The 21,430-nt window shown below is 42.7% G+C and overlaps 3 protein-coding genes across 4 annotated transcripts; 2 read left to right on the top strand and 1 right to left on the bottom strand.

The window, feature by feature from the left end:
- The first annotated feature begins 350 nt into the window (after positions 1-350).
- On the top strand, positions 351-2,266 carry lrrc10 (leucine rich repeat containing 10). Its single transcript, XM_079502121.1, has 2 exons — positions 351-477; positions 795-2,266. The coding sequence occupies exon 2, from the start codon at positions 867-869 to the stop codon at positions 1,680-1,682; it is 816 nt and encodes a 271-aa protein (XP_079358247.1). The 5' UTR covers positions 351-477; positions 795-866; the 3' UTR covers positions 1,683-2,266.
- Positions 2,267-3,765: 1,499 nt separating this feature from the next.
- LOC306923806 (seipin-like) lies at positions 3,766-6,408 on the bottom strand. Its single transcript, XM_079502120.1, has one exon. It carries the CDS (start codon positions 6,402-6,404, stop codon positions 5,271-5,273), a length of 1,134 nt encoding a protein of 377 aa, XP_079358246.1. The 5' UTR covers positions 6,405-6,408; the 3' UTR covers positions 3,766-5,270.
- A 288-nt stretch (positions 6,409-6,696) lies between these two features.
- On the top strand, positions 6,697-21,336 carry fnbp4 (formin binding protein 4). 2 transcript variants are annotated; one of them, XM_079502116.1, is made up of 17 exons: positions 6,697-6,980; positions 8,386-8,463; positions 9,137-9,270; positions 9,383-9,554; positions 9,655-9,805; positions 9,986-10,082; positions 10,178-10,531; positions 15,644-15,833; positions 16,150-16,271; positions 16,355-16,459; positions 16,795-16,928; positions 17,895-18,061; positions 18,418-18,725; positions 18,951-19,068; positions 19,355-19,560; positions 20,072-20,229; positions 20,353-21,336. In XM_079502116.1, the coding sequence occupies exons 1-17, from the start codon at positions 6,845-6,847 to the stop codon at positions 20,441-20,443; spliced, it is 2,721 nt and encodes a 906-aa protein (XP_079358242.1). In that variant the 5' UTR covers positions 6,697-6,844; the 3' UTR covers positions 20,444-21,336. The 2 variants fall into 2 exon arrangements, with proteins under 2 accessions (XP_079358242.1, XP_079358241.1); XM_079502115.1 differs by having other exon boundaries at positions 16,147-16,271.
- Positions 21,337-21,430: the final 94 nt, after the last annotated feature.

Below are 21,430 nucleotides of genomic sequence, written 5' to 3'. Positions count from 1 at the left end.
TAAGGAGGACACTTGCAACATTTGTGAGACGTCACTAATTCTGAAAGTCGTTTGAGACTGGAGGTCTCCTTATGTGGCTCTGATAAAGGCACAGACCTAGAGCCAGTGGTCTGTATGAGAGGAATGTAGATGACCTTCCCTGCTCTTTCATCACAAAGCACCTCTTATGCTGATCCATGGCACTCGACTCTCCACAACCCACGCCCAACCCCTCCCTGTACTCCCTCATCCACCTCTATCATGTCTGAGAAGTAGGGGCAAAGTCATTAGGCACAAATGGGGAGGAGAGAGCAGCTTGTGGTTACTATCACTCGAGAGTCAGAGCAAATCTCAGTGCCACTGAGGGATAGGGCTATGACTGCACAGGGAATATATAACAAGGGAATACCATGTGTACGGTATAGACATCATTAAGTTAGATAAACACATGGGATACTTTGGGAGAAGCTGACAATCACTGCTGACCCTGGAATGAAAGTAAGTATTTTTCAGCATAAAATAATTCAGTTATTTCATTGGTGATGCTATTATACTGACCCTCTTATAGGTCACTTAAAAACACAAATTTGGTGATATTTTAATTAAGTGAAATCCCTGAAGATACCTTTAAGGGCTTTATATTGCTTTGCTTTTGTCAAGTGAAAGTCATCGTGAAAAGCATGTTTACTTGCCAGTTGCCACACTGTTATTGTTTCAGTTGCAATGTAACACTTTTTAAATATGTTTACGTTAACCCTGATGATCTTAAAAGGGTGGTGAAGGTAACATTTTAATTGTTTTACTCATCCCAACAGTTTCACTCAGTATGCATCTATTCTGATGTTAAATTGTGGAGGTGACCATAGGAGCATCTATGAGAAAGGAGGATGGGGAATGCTTTGAGAGGTGCCATTGCCTTCATCCCCTCAGAACGAATCCAGCAGTTTTTAGTGGGGGACTTGAAGGAAATGCCTTTAGATCGTACTCTGGACCTGAGCAGCCTACAGCTACGTCGGCTGCCAATTCCTGCCTGTGCCTTTGATGAGCTGGTGAAGCTCTACCTGAGCAACAACAATCTTAGCAGCTTACCAGCTGAACTTCAGGGCCTAAGGAAACTGCAACTACTGGCCCTTGACTTCAACTGCTTTGAGAAGCTGCCTGCAGCAGTTTGCAGATTGCCACAACTCAATATCCTTTACCTAGGTAACAACAGGCTGTACAGCCTCCCAAGAGAATTGAGAGAGCTTACGGAACTTAATACTTTGTGGCTAGAGACTAACTGCTTCACAGAGTTCCCCCATGTTGTTTGTTCACTGCACAATCTCAAGACCCTGCACTTGGGATATAACCAGATATGTAGTTTGCCAAGGGAACTTAGAGGGCTGGAGGAGCTACGGAGTATTTGGCTTGCTGGTAACCAGCTAAGTAAATTCCCAGCAGTGTTGCTGGAAATGCACCTTCTAGCTGTAATTGATGTAGACCGTAACAAAATTCGCCAATTTCCAGTGTTGTCCCACCTGCAGGGGCTTAAACTCGTCATCTATGACCATAACCCCTGCGTTAATGCTCCGGTGGTGGGTGAAGGAGTTAGAAGGGTTGGGCGCTGGGCAAACAACTCAGATGATGAAGAGGATGATGATGGATCAAAACCAGTGAGTGAGACTTCTGCTGAGGTCAAGGATCTTCCCACTGAGGAGGAATAGAACATGTATTGACTGACCTGCCAGAACAGGATGACACTTCAGAAGCACAAGCTGTTATTAGTCAAAGCATTCGTAGTCGTGTAGCCTTGACGGGTGGTATGTGGTTCCAAATATGGTAACCACAAAGACATGGAGTTGAAAATAAAAAAACAATGTATGAATCCAGTATAATAGATTCTTTCCTATCAAATTAATATTTGCAGCAAAGCTGACTTTCTCTTTTTAGTAAGCTATAGTACAATCTGTCAGTAGGGTCCAAATTGACCATTCCCAGCTGATTAACAAACATATTAATAATTTATTTGAGAAATATTGTACAACACTGACAAATAGCTAACTTTTTTTCTTAATGTAAAATAAAGGGAAGAGAATTCATTACAATGATTAAATTATGCCAGGGTCAGAGATTTATATCTACCTGCCAAGTACATGATGAATAGTTGTAGTCAAGCAGTGCACTCCATATCCAGACCAATGCATAATTTATCTGATAGACTGGGGTTATGGCTTTGAATATGAACGTCTAATATGCTTGAATAGCATTGCTTTATAATAGTTATGACCTGAAACAGATTAGACAATATAAATATGAACAACATTTTTTACACTGATGACAACTGATTGAATATATCTGTAACTTATGGTAGAGAGATTCTCTTCTTGCATCTCTGTCTACTATACTCTGTTACAGAGATAACATTCAATTTAAGTGGCTAGGGTTAGCTCTGGTCCATAGCCCTAATGCCCTTTGCTGCCGTTGCATTAAGGCTATGGTTCTCTTCCTGGCTCGCATGAAGCTCAGACCAGCCTCTCCTCTGTTACGAAAATAACAAAGAACGTTTCACCTACTCACCAATACAAAGGGGGCTTGTGTTATTAGAAAGCCTATACTTTTAGTTACTCCACTGCGCCCACTACTGATATTGCCGAGAGAAAATCTCATAGACAAGATTTTTTCCTTCCGATGAAAAGAAATCCCTTTATGGCCAAAAAGTGCATTTTATACGTGTGGTAGGGGGCTCAGAGTGCGTCCACGAAGGAAAATAGACTTTCTAATAACACAAGCCACCTTTGTATTGGTGAGTAGGTAAAACGTTATTTTTCTTTCCACAACAGAGGAGAGGCCGGTCTGCGTTTCATGCGAGCCAGGAAGAGAAGAGTAGCAGAGCTCTAATGAAGGCATTAGAGCTATGGATCAGAGCTAGGCTATGGTTAAGGTTTGATGCATACCAATGAGTATGATTTCTTTGACCACTTTAACAAAACCAGAATTTAATTGAATTGGCACTGTAATAGATCTGCTCTTGTTTCCTTCTACAATCTAGACCAAATCTCTTTGCCAGAAATAGATCTACAAATGTGGCGCGTTGTGAGCTTGTAGATCGACTGCTCCTGCCAGAATAAGGGGCATTAGGGTGGTTAACATGAAAGAAAAAAAAATCTTAGATAATTCCTAAAATAATTTAAGCATTAAAAACATCTATAACCTAATCAATAACATCATAGAGATGTTATTATAGTTGAATAATATTTGCATATTGTGAGTTTGTTTTTATGTGAAGTCATTTTCAGCAACCAAAAGCAGCTGTCTGTTATAAAGACGTTAGAATAATAATTAATAAATCCCTCTACTAATTTATGAGCTACACATAATGCCATTATACAGTGACTATTCATGATATACTTGGACATACATTTCATGCACAACCTAAACTGTAAAATACTGACAATTAAATGTTTTTTCTTTTTACATTTCTGTTGGGGTTGAATATCTATTGAAGCGGGTGACGAGGGTTCGAGTTGCTTTCCAAAATTATACTTTGGAAAGTGTGTGTGTGTTGAATAATTGACTACATATTTAAAGCACACATATATTCCTCTAAATATGGTGATCTTCACTTTTTCAATAAATCTTGGTTTGTGTCACAAGGCATCTGGTTTGTGTTGCTTGTTGTTCCATTGAAAAGTAATAACTATCACCTAATATGAGAGCTTAAACCCAGTTCAAAATGAGGACAACAGTAGTTTAGTTTGGCTGAATGGAAGATACGTTTTTTTATTCATTGAAATAAAGATTCACTAATTAACAATTTCAAAGCCTTTATTGTGTTACGAACAGGTTACGAAGCATATAGTTTGTATTCATTGCAGACAAAAACATATCAAACAATATTTTATAGCAACAAAAACAATGCAATACTTTGCAAAAAAGTGGATTAAACTGCTTAACCTCACAACGTCCTTGGCATGAAATCCTTCACCTAAAAACGTTTTCAACAAGCCTTTCATGTATTTCCTTAAGATCTAACCCCCTTGTAATGTAGGGCTTCACAGGGTTCATCATGTTAAGACCTGTTTCTGCACTTTTTCTACATGAACTTCACTTGCTTTTCATAGGCATATGGTATACAACACTTAGTTAAAGAAGTAACTGCTAAAATAGTTAATAACTTAACAAAAAAGCACACATTTAACAATAGAAACTAAATTGTAACAATGCAGAAAGCAAAGACCCGAAGGAATGAAATCAGGGTTCTACTTCTGTAACGAAAGACCTCCAAGTCAGTGGTTCCCAAAGTGGGGTCCTGCAGGGACCCCCAGTGGTCCTTGGGGCCCCCAGCAAAATTAGTATTATACAGCATCAAAATCAGTTTAACCATATAATGTCATACTTCAGCAATTTGAAAATAGAAATATTTGTAACAGTTCTCTTACGGATGACATAAAAATGTTTTGAGAACCACTGTGCTATGTAAAGATGCTGTGGTAGTAAATGATCGAAATTAAACTGAGGCTGAAGTTCTCACACAAACTAGATGAGGCCACAGAGTAAAGGTTACACATTTCTTGTGTATTTTAACACAATGCTGCCCTATCCAACACATTTTACAAAACAAAATGCTCTGAAAAAAGTATGCATTGTCACCTACCTACCCACTGTTCTAAAGATTATTGAGAAAGTTTTAATGAGGCAATAAAAGAAAATGTTGCAGCACGTTCAGCAGTGTCTTCAAAAACACTGAGCAAATACACAGCATAGTTCAATGCAGGACATAATGGTCTTTTTTAATGGAAAAGGTTGAAGAGCTGTGGGACACCCACTTAAACCTAATCTAAGCAAATGTTGAAGTTAGACAGCGTGGAATACTATCATCAGATGCAACACACCGTGCATGACCAAAAAAGGAGTGTCAACTTCACTGATAGTAGACTGCAATGCCAATTGCCGGTGTACTGTATTTTGACTGTATCTGAATGATGGAATGTAGCATCACTTGCCAAATGTCAACATAACTCAAATGGCTCAAATGTTAAGACAACAAATTGTCTTTTTTCAGGAAATCTGTCAACAGGAACAAAGCACAGGGCTGAGGTTAACATGTTAAAATGAGGTATACATGATATCAAAACGACATGACAATAAACAATAACAAGTTAATAACAGTGTGGCTAGGCTAGTAAAACAATACTGTGTTTGTGCAGCTTCATCAATGATTTGCATGAACCTATCAAGTTTATCAACGTGACTCTGAAAGAAGCAGGTATTGTGTGACAGATTTCCACACAAATATAAGTTCACGCACTGGTTCACAGACTCATCCAGGGTCCAGGTCGCTGTCGAATAACAGTTTCAGCCAAGTGAGGCTGCTGAGATGTCTCCAACAATCCTTCCCTCTCTTCAGTCCCTGTAGAATCACAAGGCTCTTTCTGGCTCACAGTTTCTCCACTAATCCCTTGGGACTCTGGGACCACTGACAGTTCCTTTGCTGACGATTTCACTACGGCGTCGTTAGATGGCTCGTTCAGAGAACCAATTTCACAAGGCGTCTGAAGTTCTGTCATTGACGTGTGCCTCTCCATGCGCTTCCGAGCTTCCACTTTCCTCTGTTGGAAGCGAGTGTTTTCTCCCACCATGACTCTCACTTTCTCTGGGGGCCAGATCCCCCCCCATATACACTGCAGGTAGCTGAAAAGCACAATCACAGTGAGGAAGGCAAAATTACTGGCCACACCAACCATTGCAGATGGTATGGGGAAGTTGTACAGGACATATCTTATGCCAGTAAAGTAAGCATGGATTCGAAGCTGAGATGAATATAACTGCAACCGCTTAGAATGGATCATGATGACAGCACCGAATGTAGGTTGATAAGCAATGGACTTGTAGTCCGGGTACAGCTCCACTTCTATGAGTTGCTTCTGCTCTGTTATCCCGGTCAGCAGAAAAGGAGCAAAAAACAGGGTGCTCAGAGTCTGTAGAAGGACAGAGCGGTAATGCAGCATCGCAGAGCGCCCCACAGATGACACTATCTCTCCCCCCTTGGTATAACAAGACACCTGGATCATAAACATACCTATCTGCTCGTTTACTGGAGACTCTGGCATTTCTAATTCCAAAGATATCCTATATGGCTGACCATGAGCCATCACCTGTTCTCGTCCATTCTTCAGGAATGAGATATTGGCAGTGGGGAATGAACAAAGTACTGACTCTGAGGCTTCACAGTCAGACCTGTAGTAGTAGTGCACAGGTGTAGAGAAGCTGACAGTGGGCATGTACGAATAGTAGAAGCTTCCGTACAGAAAGATAGACACCCAAGTCAGCAGACCGAATAAACAGCACAGGATGGCAGCCTGAAGCAGGGTTCGACGGGCTTTGTGGAAGGTGACAGCCACCACGTCCTGCAACCACAGCAAAGCCGGTCTCGAAGCGCCCCCCATGGCGTGTCTAGTCCAGTAGACTGTCGTCTATCACTCTGGTCCAGGCTGCAAGTAGGCTAACAGCTACCCAACTCGGTTTAAAAATTCTAGTTTAGGAGGAGGAGGTTCCTAACCTATCCTTTATGAGTGGGGGGGGCTCCTCCAGTCCAGAAAGCTTTTTCGATTGGATTTCTTGCCCTTGGCGTTGCCTTTCATTAGCTCCGATCACCTGCGGGCAGTAGTAGTTATCATTGAATTTGTCATCACAACAACAGCGGACTGTACGGAGCAAGAGATTAATATATAAGTGATCCTTCCGCACCGGGCAGGCTTTGAACCGGATGTACATGCACATCATCATGTCTTCTTTGTAGCTGCACCCCAAACGTCGTCAGTGACAGTCGGCAGCAGAGCAGAGCACTGAGAGCAGAACAAACTCAGCGGCACCATAACGACCAGGGATGATGGGGAAGAAAACTCGCCTCCCAGGAGTTGGAACGGTCGGACGGAGAACCATACTGCAGCTCTCTCAGTCTCCACCCGGACTTCGCAGCGGGGCGGCCGGCGGACGGGAAGAGACCGGGTCGGGGTCCGAAGGTGAGATGCAAACGGGCCTTTGAATGCTGCTAGCACGTTAGCTAACATGCTAGGCAACTATTAGCCGGCTAGCTAGCATGTCAGCAAACGTGCTTGGCTAGCAGAACCGACTGGTTGATTATTGTAAATAATTGTATAAAGTACAATATTTGCCTCTGAGTAGAAGTACTGAAAATTGGAAATACTTTGGGATGGTAAAAATGAACTCAAAATCTGAGTAAATTACACCACGGCTGTCAGCAAACGTGCTAATGGCTAGCAGGACGGCAGGGTGATTATTGGGGTTGGCGAGCTAGCGAAACGCTCTAATTGGCTACAGCCTAACCCAGCAAATATTTTTTCTGACGGCAGCGCCTGTTAAAAGTTCTCTCGGGGTTCCTACCGTTCCTCGGCTTATGTGATGGTAACCTAAACCTACACAGAGATACAGCATGTTCGATAACCACAACTAAGTTGTGTTGTGGACTGGAGTCGGACTCTGCCATCCACTTGGGTTAGTAGTAACGGTTTCTAAAACACTTGTATTATGAGTTAGCTCTGATCCATAGCCGTAATGCTTAATTCTGCAAGCATTAGGGCTATGAACCAGAGCTAAGTTGAAGTGTTTGTTTAAAGGGCCTTTATGAGGACCAAGTCAAAAGTGCCAGGTATCAACATCCACCGAAATACGGTTTTGACTTTGATTGATTGAAGTAATCAGTTTGGAGAATTACAGTACATTTCAAGCACAACTCAATACAAAACTGTTAACGACACCATAAAGCATTACACTGGTTTACAATAGGGTCCACCATTTTAAATTCATAACATTTAGAGACGTACTTATACGTCTTCTATATTCACTTCTATATAGCCAAAAACAGGTAAAAAGGGGGAAAATACATATACAGTGAGGGGGAAAAGGGGGTGGGTGGGGTGGGGGATTCAGGTTTTACGGGGGGAAGTTTTGAACCGTAGGTGCCCTTTGAGAGCGGTTTTGAAGGAGTCAAGGGATTCGCATGTCTTAATGACTGTTGGTAGGGCGTTCCACATTTTTGTGGCATAGGAGCGAAATTAATTTAGTGCCGAATCTGGGTTGCATGTTGTTTGTTGAACTCCCTCTGGTGTTATGGGTGTGGACTTTGTCCACAATATAATAATAATAATAGTCATCATTATATAATACTTGTTTTCAGTGATTAAAAAGACCCACTCATTACCTAACAATCGGTAACAATACTAAAATGATAGGTCCAACAATACTAAAATGATAGGTCCACTTCCTAGGAAAAGCCCATGTTGCATGAGGGCGATAAAATAAAACGTCACCCTACTACTGTTCGTGAACCGTTCAGTCAGTGGCGCGTGGTGTTGTTGATGCTATTGTGTGGTTTGCTTTATTAAATGCTTCTTGGGTTGTTTGCAGATGAACAGGACGGCGAAGCACACGTATTTGTGAGAGAAATAAACACTGACATGAAGCCCCGACCAGTGATTGCCACAGGTGAGGTTTATACTTTTACGAACTCTGAGTTAACCATATGAACCCTAGCGTCCCTATTCTGGGCTATTTTCAGCTAAGATATTTGGTGTAGTGTGGGAAAAAAAAGAGGGGGCCTAATATAGACCCCTGGGGGACTCCAGTCAGTGTATTAAGGGTTTCAGTAGGCAAGTGGTTAAACTCTCTATACTTAGTAAACCAACTGACAGGGGTCAACTCTGTATTTGGTCTGCTGGCTACACCAAATCTCTTTGCAGACTATAGAGGCTATGCACATGACCCGGAAGTTATGCGGGAACGCCTACTGAGTGTCAAAAAATACTTTCTGTTCTTGACAGTCTATACATCCAGAGCATACTTATTTACATGCACCTCGACATTGGGTGCAGGGCCAATAAAGCAATCATGGAAGGAGGTAGGGCCCACACACCATTCTTTTGGTAAAGGATTACTTTATTGAAAAAAAAAAACGTTTCAATCTTAATGGATCTTTGTCAGGTCAGTATCGAGTCCATACATCCAAACAGAAAAGTCCTGTCTGATTGTAGCAGAGACATACAGAAATGAAACAAAAGAGGTGGAGAGAAATAAAAATGGAACAAATGATTGTATTCGTGTATGAGTGAAAACAAGATGGATATCTCATTTACCAAATGCCTTTTGTGTCCATCTTTAGAAGGGTTGTCCCTTCTCGGTGCCTATGATGACAGTGATGAAGAGGAGTCTGGGGAGTCTTCACAGCCTCCTGCTGTGAAGACTCAACACAACCAGTCTGCTGACATTGACAGCACACTGGCCAACTTCATGGCTGTACGTATGATTTGAAACCTTCTAGACATACTGAAATATACACAATGATGGAGAACTTCTGAGGGAATAATACTCAATATTTTGGGGAAATATCTATGATTTCCTTGCACAGGAAATTGATGCAATCACCATTCAGCCAAGTTCAGAGGACCCAACGTCTTCAGAACCAGCTGCCGTCTCCCCCAAGCCAGAACCTGACACACAGCAACCAGTCCCTGTTGATGCAGGAAAGAATAAGGGAAGCACTGAGTTCCAGTACAACACTGAACACTCACTAGCTGGAGGTAATTAGGTGACCACTCTCCAGTGTTTGAAATAAAGTGCTCCTATTTTTCAACAGGGAACCATTTCTAATTCTTTGAGCTGTTAATTTGTTCATTTCAGTTGGTGGTTTGAATATGGGAGATTGGCAAGAGGTGTGGGAGGAGAGTTCTGGATGCTATTATTACTGGAACACAATGACCAATGAGGTGGCCTGGGAGCTTCCTCACTACCTGGCTGATCAGGTGCAGGGCCTGCAGCAATCTGCCAACATGTAAGTGTCCATTGCTCATTATCATGGCAGATAGAAAAGCATGCATGTATGTGCCACAAGGTTTGTATACTGTTTTCAAACTTATTTTATTAATACTCCTTCAGTTCTTGACCATAATGACTTAATGACTTGCATCTCGTTGAATATCAAATGAACAATTTGAGTGTTTTCCTTTTGCAGCTCTGCTGTTAATGGCACAACGCATACAGGTTACTATGCTGATAAAAATATTGCACCTGCTACACCACCTCCGTCAAAGCATGAGGCAAAGACTAAGGCAAGTTCCTCTTTGCATAAAATACACTTTTTGGGGGGGATAAATTAACTTGAATGAAACTTTGATCCCTTTTATTGTTTTTGTCTCCTATTAAGGAGGTGATTGAGAGTGTCGTTGCCCTCACAAGCGAAGAGGAGGAGCGCCGTGGAGTGGCCGCGTTACTCCTTGGCCCCCTTATCCCCTCTGACGTAAAGGAGGCAGAAGAGAAGTGGAGGAAAACGTTAATTGGCGTCTCAGACGAGAAAGAGAACAGCCTGGACTCTGATGGAGGGGGCAGCGGCATTCCCGGGTCCCCCGGGTCCCCCTTGGCCACCCTGCAGGATCCAGACTCTAACCTCATGGGCCAGAAAGAGGCCCATAGCGGTATTCCCTCAGAGGCGAACTCTGATGCTGAGCAGGAGACAGAAGAAGACACTATGGAGCTGGAGTTGGCCTTGGAAAGGAAAAAGGTGAGCTTAAATGCAGTACATTCTAGGGGTGTAAAGATGCATTGATGCACTGAACAACATGGCTCCTTTGAGAACCACCAGGGGCAAAACCCGCTCGGAACCATGGATGAATCCGGACATACTGGCTGCAATGAAAGCCAGAGACAAAAAATGCTCTGAAGTTCTAAAATGCAAGTCAAAGCTAGCCAAGCGCTTCGACAGTGTTCGCCAAGCTCGTTTGAACAACCTAAATACACAACGAATCAAACTACGAAACAGTGTAACTGCCATGACCAAATCAGCTAAAAGTAACTTCATTAATGATAAAGCTGAGGAAAACAAAAACAATCCTCATGAGCTCTGGAAGCTACTAAACAATCAACTAAGCTATGGTCAGAAACTAAAAACCAGATTTTCGAACATAAACATCAAATCTGACAACACTCTCATCACTGACAACCTTGATGTGGCCAACTACTTGAATATCTTCTTTACAAACATATCAACAACTCTGGTTAACAAACTGCCCTCCCACTCTGGGCTCTTTGGTGTAGAGCACATTACAACCTTCTACAAAAACCTAGGTGTTTGTAAAGACGATTTTAAACTAGTTATGGTAACAACTGATGAGGTAATTAAGAAACTGAGTGCCCTCCAACCCCACAAGGCCACAGGCCATGACAACATTCCCTCCAAATTTCTCAGAGACTCAGCCATCTCTATAGCTCCAATCATCACCCACATAGTAAACCTCTCCATCAAACAGGGACAGGTCCCCCAAGATTTCAAACTGGCCAAAGTAACCCCCTTGCACAAGAAAGGGAGTAAATTAGACCCCGGCAACTACCGCCCTATTTCTATTCTTAGTTCCATCTCGAAAGTGATGGAAAAAATAGTCTATGAACAGGTTGAAAAGTATCTTGCCACTAATAAATTATTGTACGAGTTCCAATCTGGCTTCAGAACATCCCACTCCACTGACACATGCCTCCTCTATTTGAGCGACCACATCAAACAAGAGGTGGACGCTGGCAAATACTGCGGCATGGTCATGCTGGACCTCCAAAAGGCTTTTGACACCGTGAACCACTCCATACTGGTTAACAAGCTAAAAGCAATTGGTTTCGATAGCACATCAGTGAGCTGGATGCAATCCTACCTGGAGGGGAGAAAACAGATGGTGGAAGTGAACGGAACACTGTCCCCCCCCCTCCCAGTGAGCTGTGGCGTTCCACAAGGAAGCATACTAGGGCCTCTACTGTTCCTAATATATGTAAACGACATGACTTCAGCCTGTGACTGCAACTTGTTCCTGTTCGCAGATGACTCAGCACTGCTGGTCTCGGACAGGGACAAACTGCAGGTTGAAAATGCCCTCAGCTCTGAACTCGGTAGAATCTGCACCTGGCTCGCTGATAACAAACTATCTTTACACCTGGGAAAAACTGAATCCATTCTCTTTGGCTCTATTAGTAATCTCAGCAAGGCAAATGGCTTCTTGGTTAGAGTGGGTGACAATGTTATCACACGTAAAGATGAAATTACCTACCTAGGTTCCATCCTGGAGGCTAATCTTTCCGGTGATAAAATGGCCACCAACGTAATCAAAAAAGTCAACCATAGAACAAGATTCCTCTACAGGATCTCCTCACTGGTCAACAAAAACACCTTGAAGACCTTAACAGGAGCCCTTGTACAGGGTTTCTTTGACTATGCATGCACCTCCTGGTACCACAGCACCTCAAAGGCCCTTAAAACCAGGCTCCAGACTTCCCAAAACAAACTGGTCAGGCTCCTACTTGATCTAGCCCCCCGAACCCACCTCACCCCTGCCCACTTCGACAGGCTGGAATGGCTTAGGGTCGACGACAGAGTACAGCATCTTGCAATGGGTCTGGTCCACAAGATTCGATACACCACCAAGATACCCATGTACCTGTCTAGATACTTCCTTAATGTTAACGAAGTCCACACCCACAACACCAGAGGGAGTGCAACGAACCATGTACAACCCAGATTCGGCACAAACAAGGGACTAAATTCTTTTCGCTCCTATGCCACCAAAATGTGGAACGCCCTACCAACTGTCATTAAGACATGCGAATCCCTTGACTCCTTCAAAACCGCTCTCAAAGGGCACCTACGGATGGCTGCAATTCGAAACTGGCCCCCGTAAAATCTGAATCCCCGCCCCCCCCTTTTTTCCCCTCACTATATATTTCTTTTCCCTTTTTACCTCCTCTTTGATGAATTCTTTTTTGATGAATTCCTGTTCTGTCTATAGAAGTGTCTATTTGTACGTCTCTAAATGTTTTGATGATTTGAACATGGTGGACCCTGTTGGAAACAAGTGTAATGCTTAATTGGGTCGTCCACTCACAGTTAACAGCCTTTGTATTGAGTTTGTGCTTGAAATGTACTGTAATTCTGCAAACTGTTAATAAATTCTTCAATCAATCAATCAATCAATGTTGAGAATGAGATGGAGGTTATTTTAAAATGTAATCCTCTTAATTCACAAAATATATAATCTGCATGTCTTTAAGACGTGTTGAAATGAAAAATGCGTTTTTCACACTTTTAGAGTATATCTAGATGCCAAAACAATGGGAAATTTTAAATCTTTGTATTTTTATATCAAGTCCATAAAAATCAAACAGCTAGAAGGTCCTGGGTTTGATTCCCGCTCGGGGCGCTGGTGGCGTGTCCTCTCCTCTGCGTCATTAGTGCCCATACCCAAGACGGGGTTGGCGAAAGGGCCTTTCTGTGTGGAGTTTGCATGTTCTCCCCGTGTCCCCTAACCCATTTTGGCCTGACGCCGATTCTAAAATGCCTTCTAAATCCTGACCTAAGTTTTCTGAAAAACTTCAAATATTTATATAGCAGCATCAAATATTTTTAATTTCTGAATACTGTACATACTAAACAGAACCCCAGAGGGGTTCCCGTCCAGAAGGGTTATAACACCAAAAGGAGTTCCCGCCCAGAATAGGCTAGGGTAGGTACCCTCACAAAAACATGCAGTAATCCTGGTCTCTAAACTGCCTCCCCCTGGCCAACCGGGGCGCCTGATGGAGGGGAAAGGAACTGGTTGGAATAACTTGTTCCTTCCACGCGCTACGTCCAACCAGGGAAACTGGTCAGGTGTAACTTGGACACTCATGCATGAAGGAAGCATGAGTTCAAGTCCGTTGCTCTCCCCAGGTTGGCGGAGGGTGTTATCACATTAGATAATTGACACAGGGGTGAGAATAGGTTACAAAATCGTGGGATAAAAAAATAATAATCAAAATTGTATTACGTGATGAGGAAACGTGACCTGAAAAATCTTTATTTCATTCACCTGTTTGATTCCCATTGCTACATGTTCCTCCAAACAGCTGATTTTGATTACAGAAATAGGAGGATATTAATACAATCTGGGAATACATTTCTTCACCAATGTGTTTGTAAGGGCGTCTACTAACCTATCCCACATTGGTTTCTATTCAACCACCCTAGGGGAATTTTTGACAGCTGCTGAAAGTTGGGGTACCATCAACAACCAATATAAGGCAAAATGTTCTAAATTTCATTATGCTTTAAGTAGTATGTGACATGTTTTCATGATTCTGAATCCATTCCAAGCATTAGTTTTGCACGGAAAAACGGTGGCTATGGCCAAATTTAGCCCAAGGGGTGTTTTTCTTTAAATGTTTTTTTTTTGTCTTTCGCCTTTATTTTATATATTTCTTTTTATGGAGGGACAGACAGTAGGCTGACAGGAAATGGGGAAAGACATGTGTGGAAGACATGCAGTAAAGGCCGTCGGGATCGGGAGTTGAACCCGAGGCACACTGCCAGGCAGGGTTTCTTGTGCAAAACTAATGCTTGGAATGGGTTCAGAATCATAAAAAACCCTAATTTGACCCCTAGTTTGGCCATAGACCCCCTAGTTTGGCGCCACTGCTTGGAATGGATTCAGAATCATGAAAACCACCTAGTTTGACATGTCACATGCTACTTAAAGCATAATGTAATTTAGAACATTTTTCCTTATAATGGTTGTTGACGTTACCACAACTTTCAGCAGCTGTCAAAAAAAATAGAAACCAATGTGGGATATGTTAGTAGACTCCTTTATTCCCAGATTTGACATTATTCTGAAAATGGTAAATCGTGCATTTATATAGCGCCTTTATCCAAGGCGCTTTACATAGATTGTGCATTACATTCACCCATTCACACACACATTCATACACTGATGGCAGCGGAGCAAGGTACCAACCAGCACATCAGGAGCAATTAGGGGTTCAGTGTCTTGCTCAAGGACACTTCGACACTAACTCTGGGGGAGCCCGGGTTCGAACTGGCGGCCTTGCGGTTACCACCCGGAAACTCTACCCCTGAGCCATCGCCGCCCCATAATATTCCCTGACTATCTAATCTCATTCAAGATGACATCCAGACAGTGTATTACTCATTTTAAACTTAAAGGGACTTTCACCGCTGGAAGAAACTCCAGTCACTCAATGTTAATTGTATTTGTAGTAGATAACGGTAGCACAATTTGAAATTTGCACTCAATGGCCAGAAAAATAATGTATGCCACAATGCTTTGGTGCACTCACCCCACCTTGTGGAGAGGGGGAGCTCTGTCTTACTGAGACAACATGTAGTCCAGAAAGGAAGTGAGACCAGTGTCTGACATCAGACACTTTGAAATACTAAAATATCTAAACACACCCTGTACATTACCCTCATAAAAACCCCAGGAAAGTTTTTCTTGTCTCCCAAACACATTAAATAGTGGTTTCAAAAGGGGTGAAGTGACACGCTACATCGCACATCTGAAAACATTATAGGTTAGAAATAAGCCACGTAGTAGCAAACCGTCTTTCCCTCACTTGTAAACAAACCGACTCCACGTGCAGCGGATGTAGTGGAGCTACGTCCCATAGCCTGAAGGGATATGATGCTCTGATTTGTTCAGAAACGCACAGGCTTCTGTTTTCAGACTGAAACTTCCAAAATGAAAGTACCGAAAAAGCCATTGCACCCCGACTATGTTATGTGTTATCTTAAATAATGAATTGCAATTATATGTATGACAATGATCAACTATTTTCATGATTGACCGTGGCTGTCCCCCAGGCTGAGCTGCGGGCTCTGGAGGAAGGTGATGGGAGTGCAGGAGGTTCCAGTCCCTGTTCTGAGACGAGTCAAGAAGCTGCTGGGCCTCATGGCCTTCTGAAGAAAAGCAAATGGAAGACTGCCTTCCTCCGTGCAGCCAGCCCTGACTCCAACAGTAGAGGCTCTTACACACAGGAGACCACAGACACGGGTAGGCTTGGATTCACGTTCTCTGTTGCCAGGATAGAATTCCATAGATCAATGTAAAAACAAAAATGCTGGCTGAAGTGTACAGAGATTGCTGCGGCGTGGATGAGAGTGGTCGGGCTACTAATCTGCAAACCATGATCAATCCCCATACAAATAATTTACAATACCTATCATAATTTCGGTGGTGCGTGGGTAATCTGGAGAGAGAACCAGAACTCTTATATGTATTTACACTGAAGAACCACATGAGTTTGTGCCAGACCAGAGTAGTCCCACAATCTTAAAGCCCATGTCTTCATGCGTGTGTTCTGTAGCAGATCCTAAAGTCCCAGAGAAGGCTCCAGCACCAGCAATTGAGGAGAAGGAATCGGAGCAAACTGAGGATAAAACTGAGTTAAAAATTCTGGGAAAAGAGGAGGTGGAAACGCCTGAGCTCAAGGTAACTGCAGCAATGATAACGAAGGGAAGTAATTATATGAAGTAGAAGTAATTGATGAATGAACTAACATGAATGTGCTTTAGTTTCAGATTGGAGAATTGGCCAACACTTTAACCAGCAAGCTGGAGTTCTTAGGAATAAAAGAAAAGGCAATCTCAAACTTTCAGCTGCTTCTGATACAAACCGAGGTGAGATTTATGTTCCAGATAGGCTGCCTTCTCGTTGTGACTGCCTTACCAGTCTAAAATATTTAATGTGCACCGCACATGGCAGTATTAAATATTTATATGCTTCATTATAATCCATCACAAGGTATCTATGTGGAAGTTTCCTGTAATTATTCTTTTGCATTACTCATCTGTCGTTCTCCTTTCCGTCCTACATCTCTCACTTCTACTACTGTATTTATCTTTCTGTTTTTATCTGCCTCTCCCATCTATCCAAAACTTGTTCATCCCATCCTCATCCATCCTTTCATCCCCTGTACATTGCCCCCCCCCCCCCTGCCCTCTGTATTTTTCAGACACGAATTGCAGACTGGAGGGAGGGCGCTCTGAACGGGGTATTTCTCCGCCGCAGGCTGCAGGAGGCTGCCGAACACATAAAACATTACGAACTTAACGCCACCCCTAAAGGCTGGTCCTGCCACTGGGACAGGTACGCGCTCCTAACTTTTCACATCTCTAAACTCCCCACCTCCCCTCAAAACTTATCGTGTGACTATATACCCCTCAGTGTCGGGGGTTGCAGACTTTTAACATGATTTGGAGGAGTGGATCATAATACATTACCAGAAACAGACTCTCCATGTTTCGGTGATGCGATCCTGGCACTCTGCTATTGCCTGTTCTGATAAGAGAGCATCCACTCTGGGCCGGCCTGGTTACTTCCTAATAATACCTGCCTCAGGCCTCTTTGGCTAGACTGATCCTGAGGTGAAGTCAGGGGAAAGCGGGTGGAGATTGGGTGAGGGGTAAATGGTAGGAAGGTGGTACCGTGGGAAGAGCTTTGCACTTTGCAGGACTACAGCCCCCAGAATGCAACACTGACACAGAATGATGCCCTGGAAACGAGGAGTGTCACAAGCATCAAATAAAAGTGAAGACGGACCATTGAAGGGGATCCAGCAGGTCAGACCACCTCTATTTCATATCATGTTTCCTGTTTCTTTATTTCTTGACTGAATGAAAATTCTTAAATATTTCCTATGTAAAGAGTTGACTGTGCTTGTAACTTTCTTTAATTATGTTGATGGTGCTTTCTGATTGGCATCTTCATGTGCTTTGGGAGGGGAAATGGTTGTCTAAAGCTGACCATATCTGACAACCGTGAACCTCTGAATGCTATTTTGATCAGCCTTTCAGGACCAAAAGATGATTGTTTTTTTGTTAATTTGTCTTTGAGATCAAGGTGGGTTCAACCATCTATGTCCACAATCACATTCCAATTTGGTGTCTGCCCTTGGATGGCTAAAGTTGCTGTCCAGATCAACATTACTGCCTCCACCGTGTGGCAGCTTTGTCCACTCCCTTAACCCCACTGTCCCCAGGTTGTCATGGCATGCAGCTAGTTGCAAGGGTAGTCTTTGAGACTTGTGCCTTCTATCTCTGTTCTACTCTCTAGAGAGCACAGGCGCTATTTCTATGTGAACGACCGGACCAGTGCCTCCCAGTGGGATTTCCCAGCTGAAGAGGACATCCAGGAAGAAACGAAGTTTAGCCAGGTGCCCCAAAATGAAACAACCAGTCAAGGAGATGCCAAAATCTGTGTATCCACTGCTGGGATTGCAGGTCAGTAAACAAAAAAATGTCTCTAAAGGAGCTTTACAGTAGCCGTTGCTTTATCTTCCACCTACTGATGCGTTTTAAATGTAATTCAATGAATGGGCTCAAACTTGCCAGCGAAATAACGGCATCACTGAACCAATGTGAAGGATTTTGGGCAGTCCTTGATATTGGAATGGTCTCAGGATTGGTTTTCAAAGCAGAAGGTTTTTTAGTGCTGATTTTCTCCGTGGTCCAAACTCATTCAATGAATTTAGATTTTCCCATGCGTCTCATCCCTACTCTCATTATTCACCCGAAAATAATATAGGCTGTGATTGGCACAAACTAATGAAACAAAAACGATTCCTTTGTGTCCGCAGGATCATCTAGTCATGTCTCTGTTGCCCCGGCAGCCCCCCTTCCGCCCAGCGCGTCTCCATTCTGGTCTGGACCTCAGCCCCCACTTCCTGACGGACCACCGCCACCACCACCACCTTCAGACTACCCCCCGCCTCCCCCTCCTCCCCCAACCTCGCCACCTCCACCCCCTCCCCCTCCGGACAGTGATGGAGAGATCATGGAGGTGGAAATGGAGATGGATGATGATGAAGGGGACCCCCCGCCTCCGGGAACAGAGGAAGATGGCAGCGGGCGGCCTCCATTACCTCCAGGCATCATAAGCACTAAGGTATTGGCAATTATACCTCTTGTTACATTGTGTAAATGGCTTTCTCCAAATGTGTAAATGAAGAATCAGACCGGGGTCTGAAGTGAGTGGTGCAACAATGCCCCCTGTTAGTACTCTAAAACATTTGGTGCTCTAAACATAGGGACATTGCTGTTGCTTGGAGTGGTTGCACCACTCAAAAATGTATAAGCATACTAGCTTCATGCTCTGTGTTTTCTTCAACAGATTGTTGAGTCTACAGCCACCCAAGCGAAGGGTCATAAACGCAAAGCTGGTCAGTTGACCAAGGCCATCACTATTGGAAGCTGCCCCATTATCTATACCCAGCCTGCTGCCATCGCAGGTGAACACGTCATTACACATGATTTTACCAAACGTTCACAATTGTGATTATAGGGCTGATGGAAAAAAACACATTAAAAGCGATATTTTTCTTTATCCCAATACGTATAATAGTTAGTTGGGTGTAGTTTTTAAAATAATACTAACACGTCATTTTAGGAAATGTATTGCCAGACTGGACGGGCAGTAAATTGCATTTTTTTTAATTTTTTTTATTTACTATTGTAATGCAGCTATGCAGCTCTATTACATTTTTATTGATTTAGTTTGTTTCTCTGTATCTGCAGCTCCTGTAATACCAATACCAAGTACCTATTGGGGTGTGCCTCCACCTCCAGTCACTGCCATGCCTGTTGAAACCCCTGTTCCACCAGTTCCACCTTTCGCCATTCAACCACCACTGCCTTCACCTCAGCCACCGGCTTACGAGCCTCCAGGAGCCAAAACTCTACCCGTAGTAGACAAGACCAAAAAACTGAAAAAGGAAAAGCAGGTTGGTAATGAAACGTGTACTTCAAATTGAGTGCCATAATAACCTACCTCAAACAAGGCAACCTAGAGCGTGCACTGAATAGTTGAGCTGTTTGTGTGGTGTTGAGCTGCTTTGCCTGCCTCAAATTGAATCTTATTTTAAATTATTTATTTATTAATATAACAAACCACCACATTTCTAACATTCTCCCAATAAGGCATCCCTGCTCAGCCTGAGTAGATATGAGCTTCATGTAGTATTGTTGTCAGCAGTGGGTGTGGTACCTGAACACACAATCTTAATTTTCTCAATAGAAGAGCAGGAAGACCACCTCTAACCATGACGTGGGTTAGTGTTAGTAACTTACTCTAATATAAAAATAAACTGATTGCAGTTATTGTCACACACCACACAAGTTGGCTGTTTTAAAGCCTGAACATTTAGGGAAGAATCTGAGCGGCACTTACCACTATTTGAGTTATTCTTCATACATTCATACAATTCTCATGCCATCCCTTTGTTTCCTCTAAAGTCAAAGAAGACTAAAACGAAGATGCCATCACTGGTGATGAAGTGGCAGACCATCCAGAAAGAGCTGGACGAGGAGGAGAAAAGTAGCTCTAGTGATGAAGACCGAGATCTGCTCAACAAGAAGAGCATTGAGGAGTGGAAGCAGCAGCAGCTTCTTACGTAAGATTCAGTGCACGGCTGAAAATAGCTACTGTACATGGCATTAAAGTATTTTATGCCTATAGATAGATTTTTTTTACAATTATGCTGAAATGATTATTAATTATATTATTTCTCCCTCAGGGGAAAGGCTGGAAAGAACGCTAACTTTGAGGCACTCCCTATAGACTGGCGGGAAAGAGTGAAGAAGAGGAAGATGATGAATAGCACATAACATTTACTCTCTGATACAGAGCCTGCACACAGTTTCACAAATCTCCTTTATCCTTCCCTTCCCCAGACCGAATGCTGGACAATTATGGGTGTGAATTGTGAACTATCATCTTCTCTGTATATGGTGGTTATGGATGCATGTCCTGGTTCCCCATGGTGGATTGTATTTCTTCTTTATTTTACAAACCGTAAACCCATACCCAGTGTTGGCATTTGTCCCCTGTATAGAATCGCAATAGGCTGTTAACACGGTTTCCTATTTTGTCTCTAATTGATGGTAAAATGGCAAGCTCTTAAGCATTTGGCTTTACTTTATTTTGGTTGGGGAACTTTATGTAAAGTATGTACAATAGTTATTTAAATTTTGCCCTATCACTATCTGAAGAATCAATGTTGGTGTTCTATTTATTTGTTCAGAAGCACACAATTAATTCATAGCTTATGTTGGCAGAACAGATTTAATCACCATGACAAGAGCAATATGGTCAGTGTTGCTGAGCCACTAGGGCACGCCATGTGACAACTTTGATAATAATGACTAACTTTTTTCCCCCCCTTCCCTTACTAAAACAAAGTAGCCTACACTGCTATTTTTGCTTGCCTTTACATAATTTGATGGTTGCCACTCATGACTAGTTCGTATCAGACATCATCATTAGATTGTATCAGAAATGCTTACGTTAAAATGTGCCAAATGTGCCGATGGGTTGATTGTAAATATTCCACACATTTTGTAGATCCAGTGAAGATTACCATGAGAATGCATTTTTACAGTTGTGCGTGTGTATATAGCATAATGTCTTAAGCAAATGGGATATCCGATTTTGGGATTGGAAGGGAATGTCAGTAAATGTATATTTTGTAAAAAGTTATTAAACAGTTTTTCTGATGTTATTTATTTAATTTTGAATCCAATCATTGTAGACTGAAAATCCCCCCGTGATGGGCCAGAGCTCAATCAAAATGAGTGTATAATACGCTCTTGAAG

The sequence above is a fragment of the Electrona antarctica genome (assembly GCF_951216825.1).
Source record: "Electrona antarctica genome assembly, chromosome: 5".
Classification (NCBI taxonomy): Eukaryota; Metazoa; Chordata; class Actinopteri; order Myctophiformes; family Myctophidae; genus Electrona; species Electrona antarctica.
This window is presented reverse-complemented; position numbering and strand designations above follow the sequence as displayed.